Below are 12,740 nucleotides of genomic sequence, written 5' to 3' on the forward strand. Positions count from 1 at the left end.
GGGGGAAGCACCAGCAGGAATATGTAAACATCTCAGACACAAGAGGAAAGACAGACATCAATGGCAGTCATCCACTGATTGAAAAGGCAGATATGCCCTTTTAGTGCTCTGACACTAAAAGTCTCAGTCCTTTTGTTTCAGAGGTGTGTCTCGGCACACCTCCTTTGATGTTGCAGACGTTGATCCAGTCCTCAGGCATCCGCTTCTCTGTGAAGTCTTCTCATCCATATGGTCAAACATAGGTCACGCTGTGGAACAATTCTTTTGCAATACTAATAGAGTAAAATATGGGATAAAATATATCTTCAACCTAACATTTACCAATCAAGATTAGTGAGCGTGTCCAAGTAATTACTTAACCACCAATTTATTTTACTGATGAGCTTGTCTATGAGGGATCATCTGTAGATCCATGTTTTTGCCAACTGTATACATATATGTACAGAGTTTTCCCGAGTGCTTAATAAGCCTGGCGGGTCGCCAATCTTTTTCTTTCTTCATCTTTATTTAAAATTCAATGTGCATTATGTATTGTTGTAAGGTCTCTGCTTACTAAATCATCTTTTAAGTGAATTATTCTTCCAAATGTTATTAAATATATATATATACAGTAAAACACTCCTTTATATGTGCAGTGCTGATCAGTCCTGCCATGATTAGTCGACTAATCACGAGGACGTGGACGATCCAAATCGTTGCCAATTACTCTCCTTGCTTGCTTGCTTTAAAGTGGTAGAGAAATACATTTTTAAAATGAGAAATGACCAAAATCTCAAAACAATTTGTTAAATGTGTTCCAGTCTTTGTGTAATTACTGTGTGTTTTCTTTCCTCTCTCCCTGGTCAGGTTTTCTTCAGAGCAGGGACTCTGTCGCGGCTTGAGGAGCAGCGCGTTATTCAGACCAGGAGAAATATCTCTCTGTTCCAGGGTGCCTGCAGGGGATATTTGGCCAGGCAGGCTTTCAAAAAGAGGAAGGTAAGATTTTTACACACACAGGGAAAGGTAACAATTGACTCTTAACACAATGTTTACACAGCTGATGTAACAGACTGAACAGTGTGCGGGGTTCAATAACTAGTTTTCATAAGTAGTCAGTCGCTGGTTGTGGTGTGATTCAGAATTTAAATTGCTGGTGATTGGAGTTTGAATGTCACAAATTTAACAGCCCAAAAAAAAAAGTTATTGTTAAGCGTAAGCAACATCGAGCAGCCAGCCACTGCGGCATTGTCGGCCAAACCAATGTAGTAGGTACAGTTAATGGTGGGTGATATGGCAAAAATATCTTGTCACAATTTAGTTTTTTAAATAAAATCAAGATTTTATCACGCATCAGATTTTTTCGACTGATTTGCACATTTCTGACCATTTTCAACATGTATAATGTATAAAATGTATATGTATAAAATGTATAAAAACCCAAATGTAAAAAAACAGACAATTTAAACCAACTAAGCTTTTTGAACAGGTTTTAATTTAAATTTATATTTGCACTGAAGAGGGGAAGCTCTCTATGACAACAAAGAGCATTCTGATTCTGAAAAGCTAACATAACGTCATTATTAAAACTGCTCATAGCACGGCTCTTGCACTTTGAACAGTCTTTCAGAGCCCTCGTTTTCTTTCCACTGTTTTAATAGGAATCATGTCTTTAGCAAAGTAATAAGTCACTGCCTCGGTTACTTTTTTGCACCGCTTGCCTTTCTTTTTCATATGGTGTGCTAGGGCTGGGCGATAAACCGAAAATTTACCGTTACCGAAATTTAATACACTGACCGACATAATTTTGCCCATGTCGGTAAATTCGGTGTTTAAACAAAAAAGAAGTGTTGTCTGTCTCCGGCTATGTTGATGCCCCTTTAAGACGGCTACAGCGGCTGTAGTCACGGGACTCCACCCAGCTGAACCAAAAAAAGGAAAACAGACGCGGTTGTAGCTGGCGATTCAAATCAAGAAGCGTCTGACACGGCTGAAGACGAAGTAACGTTAGTTGAAGTTGTTCCTGTCGCGCTTGTCCCGAAAAGAAATTCGACATCTGTTGTTTGGAAATGTTTTGGGTTCCATAAAGACGATGTTTGAGCAAAAGAACATGAACTACACAGTGCGTCGTAAGCACCCAAAACAGCGCGTCCAACCTTTTCTTTTTCACCTCCCACAAGACAACCATGCTGTGCTGAAAGTTCAAAGGGAGAAGTAAGGTTCGACCAGTGACAACAGCCCATAACGGAGGCGACACCATACGAGAGAACGTCTCAGAGGTGGACGCAATAGCCTAGCACATAGCCAAAGATTTAGCTCCTCTAGTTACAGTGGAGCGGACAGGATTTAAACGCCTCATGAAAGTAGACGACAAGAGGCACGCAAATATTTGTCGCAAACCGTACTTCCCGATATGGACAACATCGGGATGGGAGCGGCGACATGTCAAGCATTTTGCATCCACATCCGACTTGTGGTCGAGTTGCAACATGGATCCCTGTTTGAGCTTGAATGTGCATTACATAGACGACAAGTGGCGACTGCGCACCAGAGTACTCGAGACGGCACATTTTCCCGATGATGCACACTTGTTTATTTATATGGACTTTTTTTCCCATTTTATTTAGCATTTTATTTGCCGACCACACTAGCTCCTTTGCACACGGCATTATTTATATTGTTTACTAGAGACCTTCACACAAATCTAGGCCTTTGCACATGGCATTACAGCACCTTGGCGCAATCTATTTGCAGAAAAGATTTTGCGAGAGGTACTCCTTTTCTCCTGTTCTTTGTGACATTGTTCAAGTCATTTAAAGCAAGCTATTTGGAATGTTTATTCAAATGATTTTTGTAATTTTATTTTTCATTGAAAGTAATGTGTACCAGTTGGTCAATAAAAACAGTTAATATGCATTTCCTGCATTTATTTTGATTTTGGTCCACGGGCGGAAATTTATCATGCATTTATTGTTATCGAGGTAAAATTGCTTAATTTATCGCGAATATTGATTTGAGGTCATATCGCCCAGCCCTATGGTGTGCCCTTGTTAAATGACTGTGAGTTGTGTTGGCTTGGTGCTGACGGCTGCCTACGTCTGATCTCCGTTTGGTTTGACTGCCGCCGTTGTGTTTTGGGTGCAGTCTCCGCAAGTGATTACCGTATTTTCCGGACCATAGGGCGCACTTTAAAGTCCCAAATCCTCCCCAAAACAAGCAAGGCGCCTTGTAAAGCGGCGCCTTGTAAAGCGACGCGCCCATTATATGGACTGAGCATCACTCTCGACCATCAACCCTTTTACTCATTGGGCTGTTCGGAGTGCATGTTAGCACACCCTGTTGGACAAAGTCTGAGTCATCTATGCTTCGAATTGACTGTGACTAATACATTATGTGACTATGGTGTTTGGGTGATGGTGTAGGAGAAAGCTGGACAAAAGGGCAGCTGTCCACAATGTTGTGGTCTGTCTTATCATTTATGTTATTGCAAGCAAGAAACGTCCCAGGTTTAGATAACAGACTGCAAAAAGCCCAAAGCACAACAGCCATGCACATCTCTCTAAACAGCCATGTGATTGGCTGAGTCTGAGTGGCTCCCAAGAAGCCATTGCTATAATCTTTTTGTGTTATTTTTTCTTTTGGGTATATAGATGGCATGAGAGATACATGTTTTGTGTTAATCTCATTTCTTTGTTTCATTGTTTGCTTGTATGCTGAGTTTTTTTGGTTTTGATTTGAAACCATGACTGGTGACAAGTGAAGTCCCTCCCCTGACCTTGTCTTGTTGGCGAATTGCCATGACACATCTTATTGGTTAGAGTCAGTGTTATTGGCAGTGCTTCCTGATAGTTTCAGGACATCTGTCATTGACTTTGGGTGATACCGCTGGCAACGATCCTTAAAGGGATTGAGTCCTGGTGAGCTGGCATCAGCTATCTAGCTGAGCTAGTGCAAGTTGAGCCAGTGTGAGCTACCGCGAGCTGAGCTTTCTAGCGCGAGCTGAGCTAGCTAGCTAGAGCGAGCTGAGCTCAGGCGAGCTCGCGCCTTGTAGTGCGGCGCGCCTAATATATGCATTAAATACGGAAATAGCACCCTCAACTGGTGTTGCGCCCTTTGATGCAGCGCGTCTTATGGCCGTAAAAATACAGTATGTAAATTATGAATGTGGCAATCGATCATTGCAAGCAGCCTCTCAAAATAGCGAAGGTCTGTACTTTTGTTGCTGCTTTTTTCCTCTCTTTGTAGCAATCGGCATCTTCCTTAACAATCGTGTCATGTTTTTATGGTTCAATTAAATAATATATCTAAATAATAAACTACTTTATGGTATATTGTATTTGGAGCCTCAAATCCCAATAGTCACAGTTTTTCCATTGCAGCACAGTAGACGTGCAGTGCTCTATCGCAAGGTGTGTGACATAAAGTCAGCAACCTGTTCGCTACCTTTCGCCAATGATCAGGTGACGAGGTAAATATTTCCCACGCTCGCCACAAAGGTTTCTGCTGTGATCCCTGAATGGATGAAAATGCGAATATTGTTGGTTTCTTCACCAAAAACAAAGTATATTGCTCCCGAGTCATACAAATGACTCCCCTCCAGGGCTGGACGATTTTAGGAAAAAATTGTATTGTGTTTTTTTTACTAGCTGATGTTGCGATTTGGATATGATTTGCAATTGTCTTCACTATGTACTGAAGCATTTACAAACATGACCGAAAATGCCATTATGCCATTTTTAACAATAAAGCTATTACTCTAATAATAATGCAGACAAAAAAAGAGGCTTTGTGAGGGAAGCAGGCATTTAAAAAAAATAAATAAATAAAAAATAAAATGGTTCAAGTTAGCAAAGACATAGTGTACTACTTGCCATGAATTAGAATTTTGCATTGGTGTGTAATTGGGTAATAAAATTAAAAAATTCCAATATATTTTTTTTTAAACCCAAAAGTGTTTAACCTTTTGTAGTACTGTACATGTTCTTTTTCAATATTTTTCCCATATTAATCAATATGACCTGAAATATCATGGTATTAATTGAATCTTTTTGTCCAAACAGTAATGGTGAGTGTAAAAACGATTTTGATTGGGATATTTAAACGTGAGAAGGTAAATTTGTGTCGAGCTCAAAAGTCAGTACTCTGTGGTGCAAAATTGTGAAAATTACATTTGTGACATTGTAAATATTTAATATGCGTTTGACATCGAGCTCTTCATTATGAATGACGTTAGCAACGTATGTTAAATATTTATCATCGCATCATTAACATTTACACTATTTTTCATCACAGAGTACTGAGGTTTGACATCTACTTTGCTAAGGGACAATGATTTTATTGACATATAATCTAACAATCTCTTTATGTATGAAGAAAATGTACATTAGTCCAGAATGTAAAACATTTTAGGGTTTAAAAAATGCATACTTGACAGAAAGTAGTTACTATATTTAGAAATTATGTTTTAAATGCATGATGTCACAGGGTCTTTACTTCCGCATCCCCTATGGCATTATGGAAGAAATACTGAACGTAAATAATTTCACGAAATCAACATCTGTACGAACGCAACAAAGTAACCAAACAAAATTATAAATTTCTTAGTTTTCTTCGATTCAGTCTTGTTTTGTTCTTGTCCTCTGATTCTCAATTCTGTCTGATCTTTGCCTGACAGATCCAGGATTTAGCAATCCGTTGTATCCAGAAGAACATTAAGAAGAATCGTGGGGTCAAAGATTGGCCGTGGTGGAAGCTTTTCACTACAGTCAGGCCTCTAATTGAGGTTCAACTCACCGAAGAACAAATCCGTGGCAAGGATGTAAGCATATAACGTGTTTTCGGCTTTACTTTGATTTCATTTGGCAAGAAATGTCCAATAATCAATTAATATTAATGAGTGAGTTATTGACTAGACAGATTAATTTTCTATCATGCATCTTATGCCACTTTCTAGGAAGAGATTCTTCATCTGAAGCAGAGGCTAGAGAAGGTCGAGAAAGAAAGGAATGAACTGAGACTTAACAGTGACCGTCTTGAGAGCAGGGTAAACTTGCAAAAACACACTCACACACACGCGCACACACAAAATAAAAACAAATCTGAGCTAGAGTTGAGAGCAGCTTTATAGGGAACTCTGATCCCTGCCCATGCTGAAATATTGGCACATTGGGATTGGAATTTTTTGGAAAATATCATATCAAAATATTTGTTCAATAAAATACGACCTCTACAAAACGCCAAAACTGTGGCAACATTTGAACCACCTACCTGTTGAGTTGAGAGTTGGGCGTCAGAGACTTATTTGTATGTCTTGGGCTGTTACATGTGCCTTAAACGTTTGGTCGATCTAGGTGAAATGTTCAACCGGAGCTGTTTTTTTTTTTTAATTTGTAAGCATTTTTTGTTTTCTGTCCCTCCACTGACTGGCATATATAACTGTTCCCTTCTTGACGAAGGCACGAATGCAAGGTGGGATAAACACCCTCAGAACATGGTGCTGCCACCACCCTGCTTCACTGTTGGTACTCCATTGTGTTCTTTTGATTATGAGCTAAGGTTTCGTGTTGTTTAATTATTGTCAAAATGTTCAATTATTCTTAGTTTCATTGTACCAAAACACATTTTCCGACAGGCAAAGGAGGTTTTTTTTTTCTTTGTACATGTCAGATATTACATGTGTGTATGTGATCAGATCACAGAGCTGTCATCAGAGTTGACTGATGAGCGGAACACCGGGGAGTCGGCCTCTCAGCTCCTGGAGACTGAAACATCGGAGAGACTGCGTCTTGAGAAAGACATGAAGGACCTGCAGGTAGACACGTTTATGCATACTCACATGCACGCACACTCGCACACCTGCTTGTAGGACACATGTATGTAGCATAATACACATTTATTTAAATATTTTGAGTTGGTTGATTAGCATAACAAACCACCATGCCGTATCCTGGTCTGGGCAAATGTTCTCATGTTGTTGAATTAAATACCCACTTAGAACTTTATATGCTGTGTACTTTTACCATAAATGTTTGTGAGGCTGTGGTCATCTAACCAGGCAATCGAACTGTAGACCAAACGTTGGATAAAAAAATACCGGTAACTCAATTTAGAAATGGACAATAGGCTGATTAGGACAATTTGACCCAACTTTCTGGTAAAAATGCTCACACTATAATGGCATTCTTTTGCTTTCACGTATTTATTAGGACCAGTTTGACAATATGAAGAAACAGATGGAATCTATGGAAATGGAAGTAATGGAGGCTCGTCTAATCAGGGCCTCTGAACTCAATGGAGTGTTGGATGATGACGAATCAGGTAATACTCCTTCCAACACAAGCGCAATCACCCAAAAAAATAAGAATAACCAATTTATTGCGTTTTCTGCTAATGTTTGTGTATGTTCTCAACTTGCGCCTTATTATTGGAAATATTAATTGCCCAACCCGCATAACACAACACAACAATGTTGGACGATTATAAGAAAAAAATTGCATTACGATTTTTCTGGCAGATATTGCGATATCGATTTTACTTGCGATTTTCTTTACAATGTACAGCGACATTTACGAACATGACAGAAGAAAAAAAGAAAATGCCATTATACGGTTAAAAACAATAAAATCTATTCTTGTATTAATGCAAGGACACTAAAGAGGCTTTGTGGGGGGCATTTCTTTCTCAGGTTTTTAAACACTATTTTCAGTCAAGTAAAATTTCTTATTTATGTGTAATATGTGCATATGAAAATGCATTTTTTAAACCCCTAAATGTTTTACATTTTGTACTAATGTACATTTTATTTGTACATGAATCCATCCATCCAATATCTAAGATGCATCTCCTCACAAGGGCTACGGGGGTGCTGGAGCCTATCCCAGCTCTCTTCAGCCAGGAGGCAGGATACACCTTGAACTAACAGTCCGTCGTAAATTAAATCGGGCATCAGCCGCAACGTGCTTTCATTTTAAGTGCTCATTTATCACCGCTGTGCTGCGACGAAAGAGGTGTTTACATCGTGATAATGATCTTCGTGTGCCCTGCGATTGGCTGGTAACCATTTCAGGGTGAATCCTGCCTACTGCCTGAAGATGGCTGGAATTGGCTCCAGCACGCCCATGACCCTTGTGAGGATAAGCGGATTAGATAATGGATGGATGCATATACATGGATATTTTTTCCTCCTCAGACATATAGTGTATATGAAGTGCAAAACTCTTCTTTCAAATTTCTGAAAAAAGAAAGAAATGAGTTGACTAGATTTTAAACATGCTTATTACATGTCTCTTGAGTTTTGATAACAGGACTGAGAAAATGCAACTGTCTTTGGCTTATGAACCCTGTAAAAAAATCAAATGAAGAAATAAAGTTGCCTGGGTTGGGCCAACACAGATTGGAGCAGTTAATGTGTATCATGTATTATTAGAGAGGAAAAAGACCACAAGATCATTTTTAAAAAAATGACAAAAAGCACATGGCGCATATTCGGTGGAATGGGCCATAATTTCTTGACCCCCCCTGAAATCCTAACCCTGACTAGCTGTATGTAGAATGCACACTTTGACAGTATGTGTATTTTTCTCGAGTGTGTGTACCATATATGTGCTTATGTGACAGGAGGAGAGTGGAGGCTGAAGTATGAAAGAGCCATCAGAGAAATCGAGTTTACGAAGAAGCGACTGCAGCAGGAGTTTGAGGACAAGATGGAGGTAGAGCAGCAGAACAAACGACAGTTGGAGCGCAGGGTAAGAGAATAATTGTGTCATGCTCCCATTGGCTCACGCAACTGACAGTCATCAATTCTAATCATGTTATCGTTTTGACTCATTTACATTGTAAGAAAAAGTATGTGTGAAAGTATGAGATTTCTGTCGAGGGTTTAAAAATTAATTGAACGCCCAGGCTAAGGACTGTTTCAAGAGCTAATCGGAGTCAGGAGTCAGCCAACCTAGAGTTCAATCAATGTTTCAAAATTGAAGGTGGTATGTCTAAGTTTGAATTTTCTGATTTTAAGAACCATTGCACAATGTGAACCGTGGCTCACACCAAAGAGCTCTCAGAATATAGACCAACGTATCTAAAAACATTGATGTTCATCAGTCTGTTGTCTATAAATGGGAAAGATTGCTTGTACTCTCCCTAGGAGTTTGCATCATGTAGAACTGTCTGCCAATTGAAACTTAACCGAAAAGGGGTGACGACCCAAATAACAGTAGTCAATCAGCAACTCAGAAGAATATATGTCTTGTGGAGTCCTTAGCTCATCATGATGCTGTTGTATAAACTATAGCAGGGGTGGGCAAACTTTTTGATTGGTGGGCCACAATGGGCTCTAAAATTTGACAGCGGGCCCGGACCCGGAGCAAATGGATGGAGTGTTTTGGTAACCTCACCTCATCTGAAAAAAAATACATTTAATTTTAAATGAAAGTGAACAAAAGCATTACAACAAAATATGTCTTTGACACACCACAGTATTTAGAAAATAAAACATTAACAAGGTTTATTCATTTAATTTTTTTTTTAAGTTGGGCGGGCCAGGTTAAAATCGTTTAATGGGCCGCATGTGGCCCCCAGGCCGTAGTTTGCCCACACCTGACCAATAGAGTGCAATTTATCCCGGACATCCAAAGAATATTGCATTTTTGTAAAAGGGAATGGTGCAGATTTCCTCTTGACTGTCGTGCAGGTCTGTTTTGCAAGTAACGGATTCCTCTCATTTCCTCTCTGTTGTCTTCATGAAAGCATAATTGCCTGTGTGTTATTTGTTTAAGAAAACTGCATTTGTTTATAGATATATATAGATGATAGATTTATAGATATAGAGAAACCCAAGTAATTCCAAAGAGTTGACATACTTTTTCTGGATGTGTATATATTGTAGCTAGAGCTATCCGTCTATCAAGCTTCTGTACCTCATGTCAATGAGTTATTCTCTACACTGTGTGGCTTTTCTGTAACCTCATCAAGTCTTGCCACGTTCCCACTCAATTTGGCATCCCTTCTCAGAGTGGATCTTGAATTTGCCCCTGCTCACAAATGAAGGCATTCCATTTATTCAATTTGTCCCACAAAACCCAAAGTCCAATTCAACTGAATGTAAGTAAATACCTGTTAATGACTGCGGAGCTGTCATACCTGCTGGGGGTGGGCAGAGCAAGAGAGAGAGAGGCATTAAAGCAAACCGTTAAACATTATGCTCTGTGGCTGATTTTCTGTGATATTTACTGCTGTGTGAAGGACATTCCACAATGTGGATAAAAAGGAAGATAATTCTTATTTTTTTTCCATTGGGTTTATGTAGATCAGCGACCTACAGGCCGATAATGAAGAATCGCAACGAAATATCCAGCAGCTAAAGAAAAAAGCGCAGCGACTCACAGCTGAACTGCAGGACACCAAACTTCACCTTGAGGGCCAACAGAGCCGCAACCATGATCTGGAGAAGAAACAGAGGAAGTTAGTACAAAAAAAAAAAAAACGCACACTGTTGAAGTACATCTAGTCTTTCTTCTGGCACATAATATAAATGTCAGCAGAGTAGCAACATTGTCTGTTTCTTAGTCTCAGAATGTTATAAATCTGTATTTGTGTTTCTGTGCAGGTTCGACAGTGAGCTCAGTGCAGCGCAGGATGAGGTGCAGAGGGAAAAGACCTTTAGAGAGAAGCTGGCCAGAGAGAAAGACATGCTAACTGGAGAGGCCTTCAGTCTCAGACAACAAGTTGAGGTACTGTATTGGGTGTATTCACATACTCTCACCAGACGCTTTGCCAGAATTGTAAAAATGCAAAAACAACCCTCCAAAGTTTTAAAAGTAGTAGTAACAGTGAGGCTAATTTATTTATTTGATCTGTGCAATGAAAGCATTTGAGTTGGTTAAAAGATGAACATCATACAATTTTCGTGTTTTTTTTTTTTTGCCACCATCTAGATCTGATACACTACCTAATTTAAATTGTAACAAATCGGGCTGAACCATTATGAAAAATAATCAATTTTTTGGTTTATTTAATTTATTATTATTTTTTTCCTAAAAAATTAGGGATAGACCGATAATGTGCTGGGGCTATTATCTGCAGCACCAATATTTGACACGCAGTGTCATTTTGACAGATTGCACTCTGTTGCATGCTGGCAATATTGACTAAAATGATTATTACCTCTTGCTTGAGTGTCTACTAGAGGTATTTTGTTCATTAAAATTAATTTGTGAGTATATTTTAATTTCAATTCTGTCATAGAAATGAGTTGAAAAACAGTTTGTGGTGGGCCTATTGTCCCGTGTGGCTCCCGCGTTGCGTGTGGGTCATCTGTTAAAAAATACAGCCGCTTTGGGACCAAAAGAAATGAGGACTTTAGCACACCCAAACAAAACAACTCCATCTGGAGCATGCCCCGGAACTCTTTTTTTCCATGGGGATTTATGTCAACAAGCACCACATAAAATCATTATTTTATTAATTTCGGTGTCCGGACATGATTATCAAATCAAACAACCTATTTTACAACACACGACAAGACTCCTCCTGGCAGAGGCCCTTTTATACTTGGACTCGCTGAGTCTTCCCTGAGCAATTCATCCTCAGACTTGTCAATATTTTGATGCAGATGTAATGCTTCCTCTATCCTCTGCAGTTGTACAATTGTTGATTTGCCATTCTTTATTCAATTTTCAGTCTTTTTCATTGTCGTTTGTTTTTCACCCTGACAGCTCTCTAGTTTTCATGATGGTTACACCCGTGACTCACTGTAAATGTAGTCTGCCCTAGTTAAACCCAATCTGAAAGTAAGTGTTGACATTCAGATCTATTTATAGTAATCAATGAAGTCGGAAACACCAAGGCAACAAAACATACCAGTCATGTTCCAAAAAATTGCTGCCTTAAAAAATGTTTTCTATATAATGCACAGATCCAGAAGAAAAAAAATCTGAACTGTTTATCTATAGTCAAGTATTCATGCTTTGATGTCATAACCAAAGGTTTTCAGTGTATAGCAAAAATTAATGGGAATCCAGTGTTGAGTGGCACGCGTGTAAAGGATCTCATTTCAATGATTCATAGACCAATTAAATTCTATTAATGTAATTGGATGAATTTTGTTTGGGGAAAAAAAATCCATTAGTGGTATACTGGAAACTGGTTTAACATGTTTGCTTGCTTGATGGAGAAATACAGAATATATGATAATCTGCAGTTGAAATATATGCTCTTTTCCATCTGCTATTATATAACTGACTTTTGTTTGTAGTATAATTTCTTGTCATGTTTAAAAAAAAAAAATAAGTTGGAAGATCTTGAAAATGAATCAGGACGGTACTTGAATTTGACAATGGAAACGTGTTGGACTCTTGTCCACATTGATTTGACCTGCTTGGCCTTCTTCTCTTCTTTGTTTGGTTTTACAGGACAAGGACCTGGAGGTGTGCGCTATCAATCTTAAATTGGACCAGCTAGAGGCTGAGCTGCAGGATCTCAACTCCCAAGAGTCCAAGGATGAAGCATCACTAGCTAAGGTCTTGTTGCTCTCTCACGTTGAAGCATAAGTGAACTGCAATATACAAGATATGTCTTATTTTGCGTCTATCGTATAGCTCATCATACCGCATCGTATCAGATCTCGCACCTTGCGGCATCGCATCATATATATAGCCGTTGCTAATTTGACTCTCGTCTTGTTGTACAAATCAGGAATTACAGTATTGGTGAAATAGGTCAGCGCAGGAACCTTATAACGTTCCACACATGTTCACATTGAAGTAATG

General features: G+C 39.1%; 1 protein-coding gene across 17 annotated transcripts in view; it reads left to right on the forward strand.

Annotated features, from left to right (window-relative positions):
• The window catches only part of myo18ab (myosin XVIIIA b), a 147,761-nt gene that overhangs the window by 90,813 nt on the left and 44,208 nt on the right, over positions 1-12,740 (forward strand). For all 17 annotated transcript variants that reach the window (XM_088299775.1, XM_088299787.1, XM_088299778.1 and 14 more), the window contains 9 exons: positions 847-975; positions 5,651-5,794; positions 5,930-6,019; positions 6,668-6,787; positions 7,182-7,293; positions 8,593-8,720; positions 10,280-10,434; positions 10,580-10,703; positions 12,384-12,491. In XM_088299775.1, the coding sequence (XP_088155901.1) occupies positions 847-975; positions 5,651-5,794; positions 5,930-6,019; positions 6,668-6,787; positions 7,182-7,293; positions 8,593-8,720; positions 10,280-10,434; positions 10,580-10,703; positions 12,384-12,491 (1,110 nt within the window). The remainder of the gene's footprint in view (positions 1-846; positions 976-5,650; positions 5,795-5,929; positions 6,020-6,667; positions 6,788-7,181; positions 7,294-8,592; positions 8,721-10,279; positions 10,435-10,579; positions 10,704-12,383; positions 12,492-12,740) is intronic.

Source organism: Idiotropiscis lumnitzeri, chromosome 7, assembly GCF_059441095.1.
Source record: "Idiotropiscis lumnitzeri isolate Australia: NSW breed Sydney's pygmy pipehorse chromosome 7, RoL_Ilum_1.0, whole genome shotgun sequence".
NCBI classification, from domain to species: domain Eukaryota; kingdom Metazoa; phylum Chordata; class Actinopteri; order Syngnathiformes; family Syngnathidae; genus Idiotropiscis; species Idiotropiscis lumnitzeri.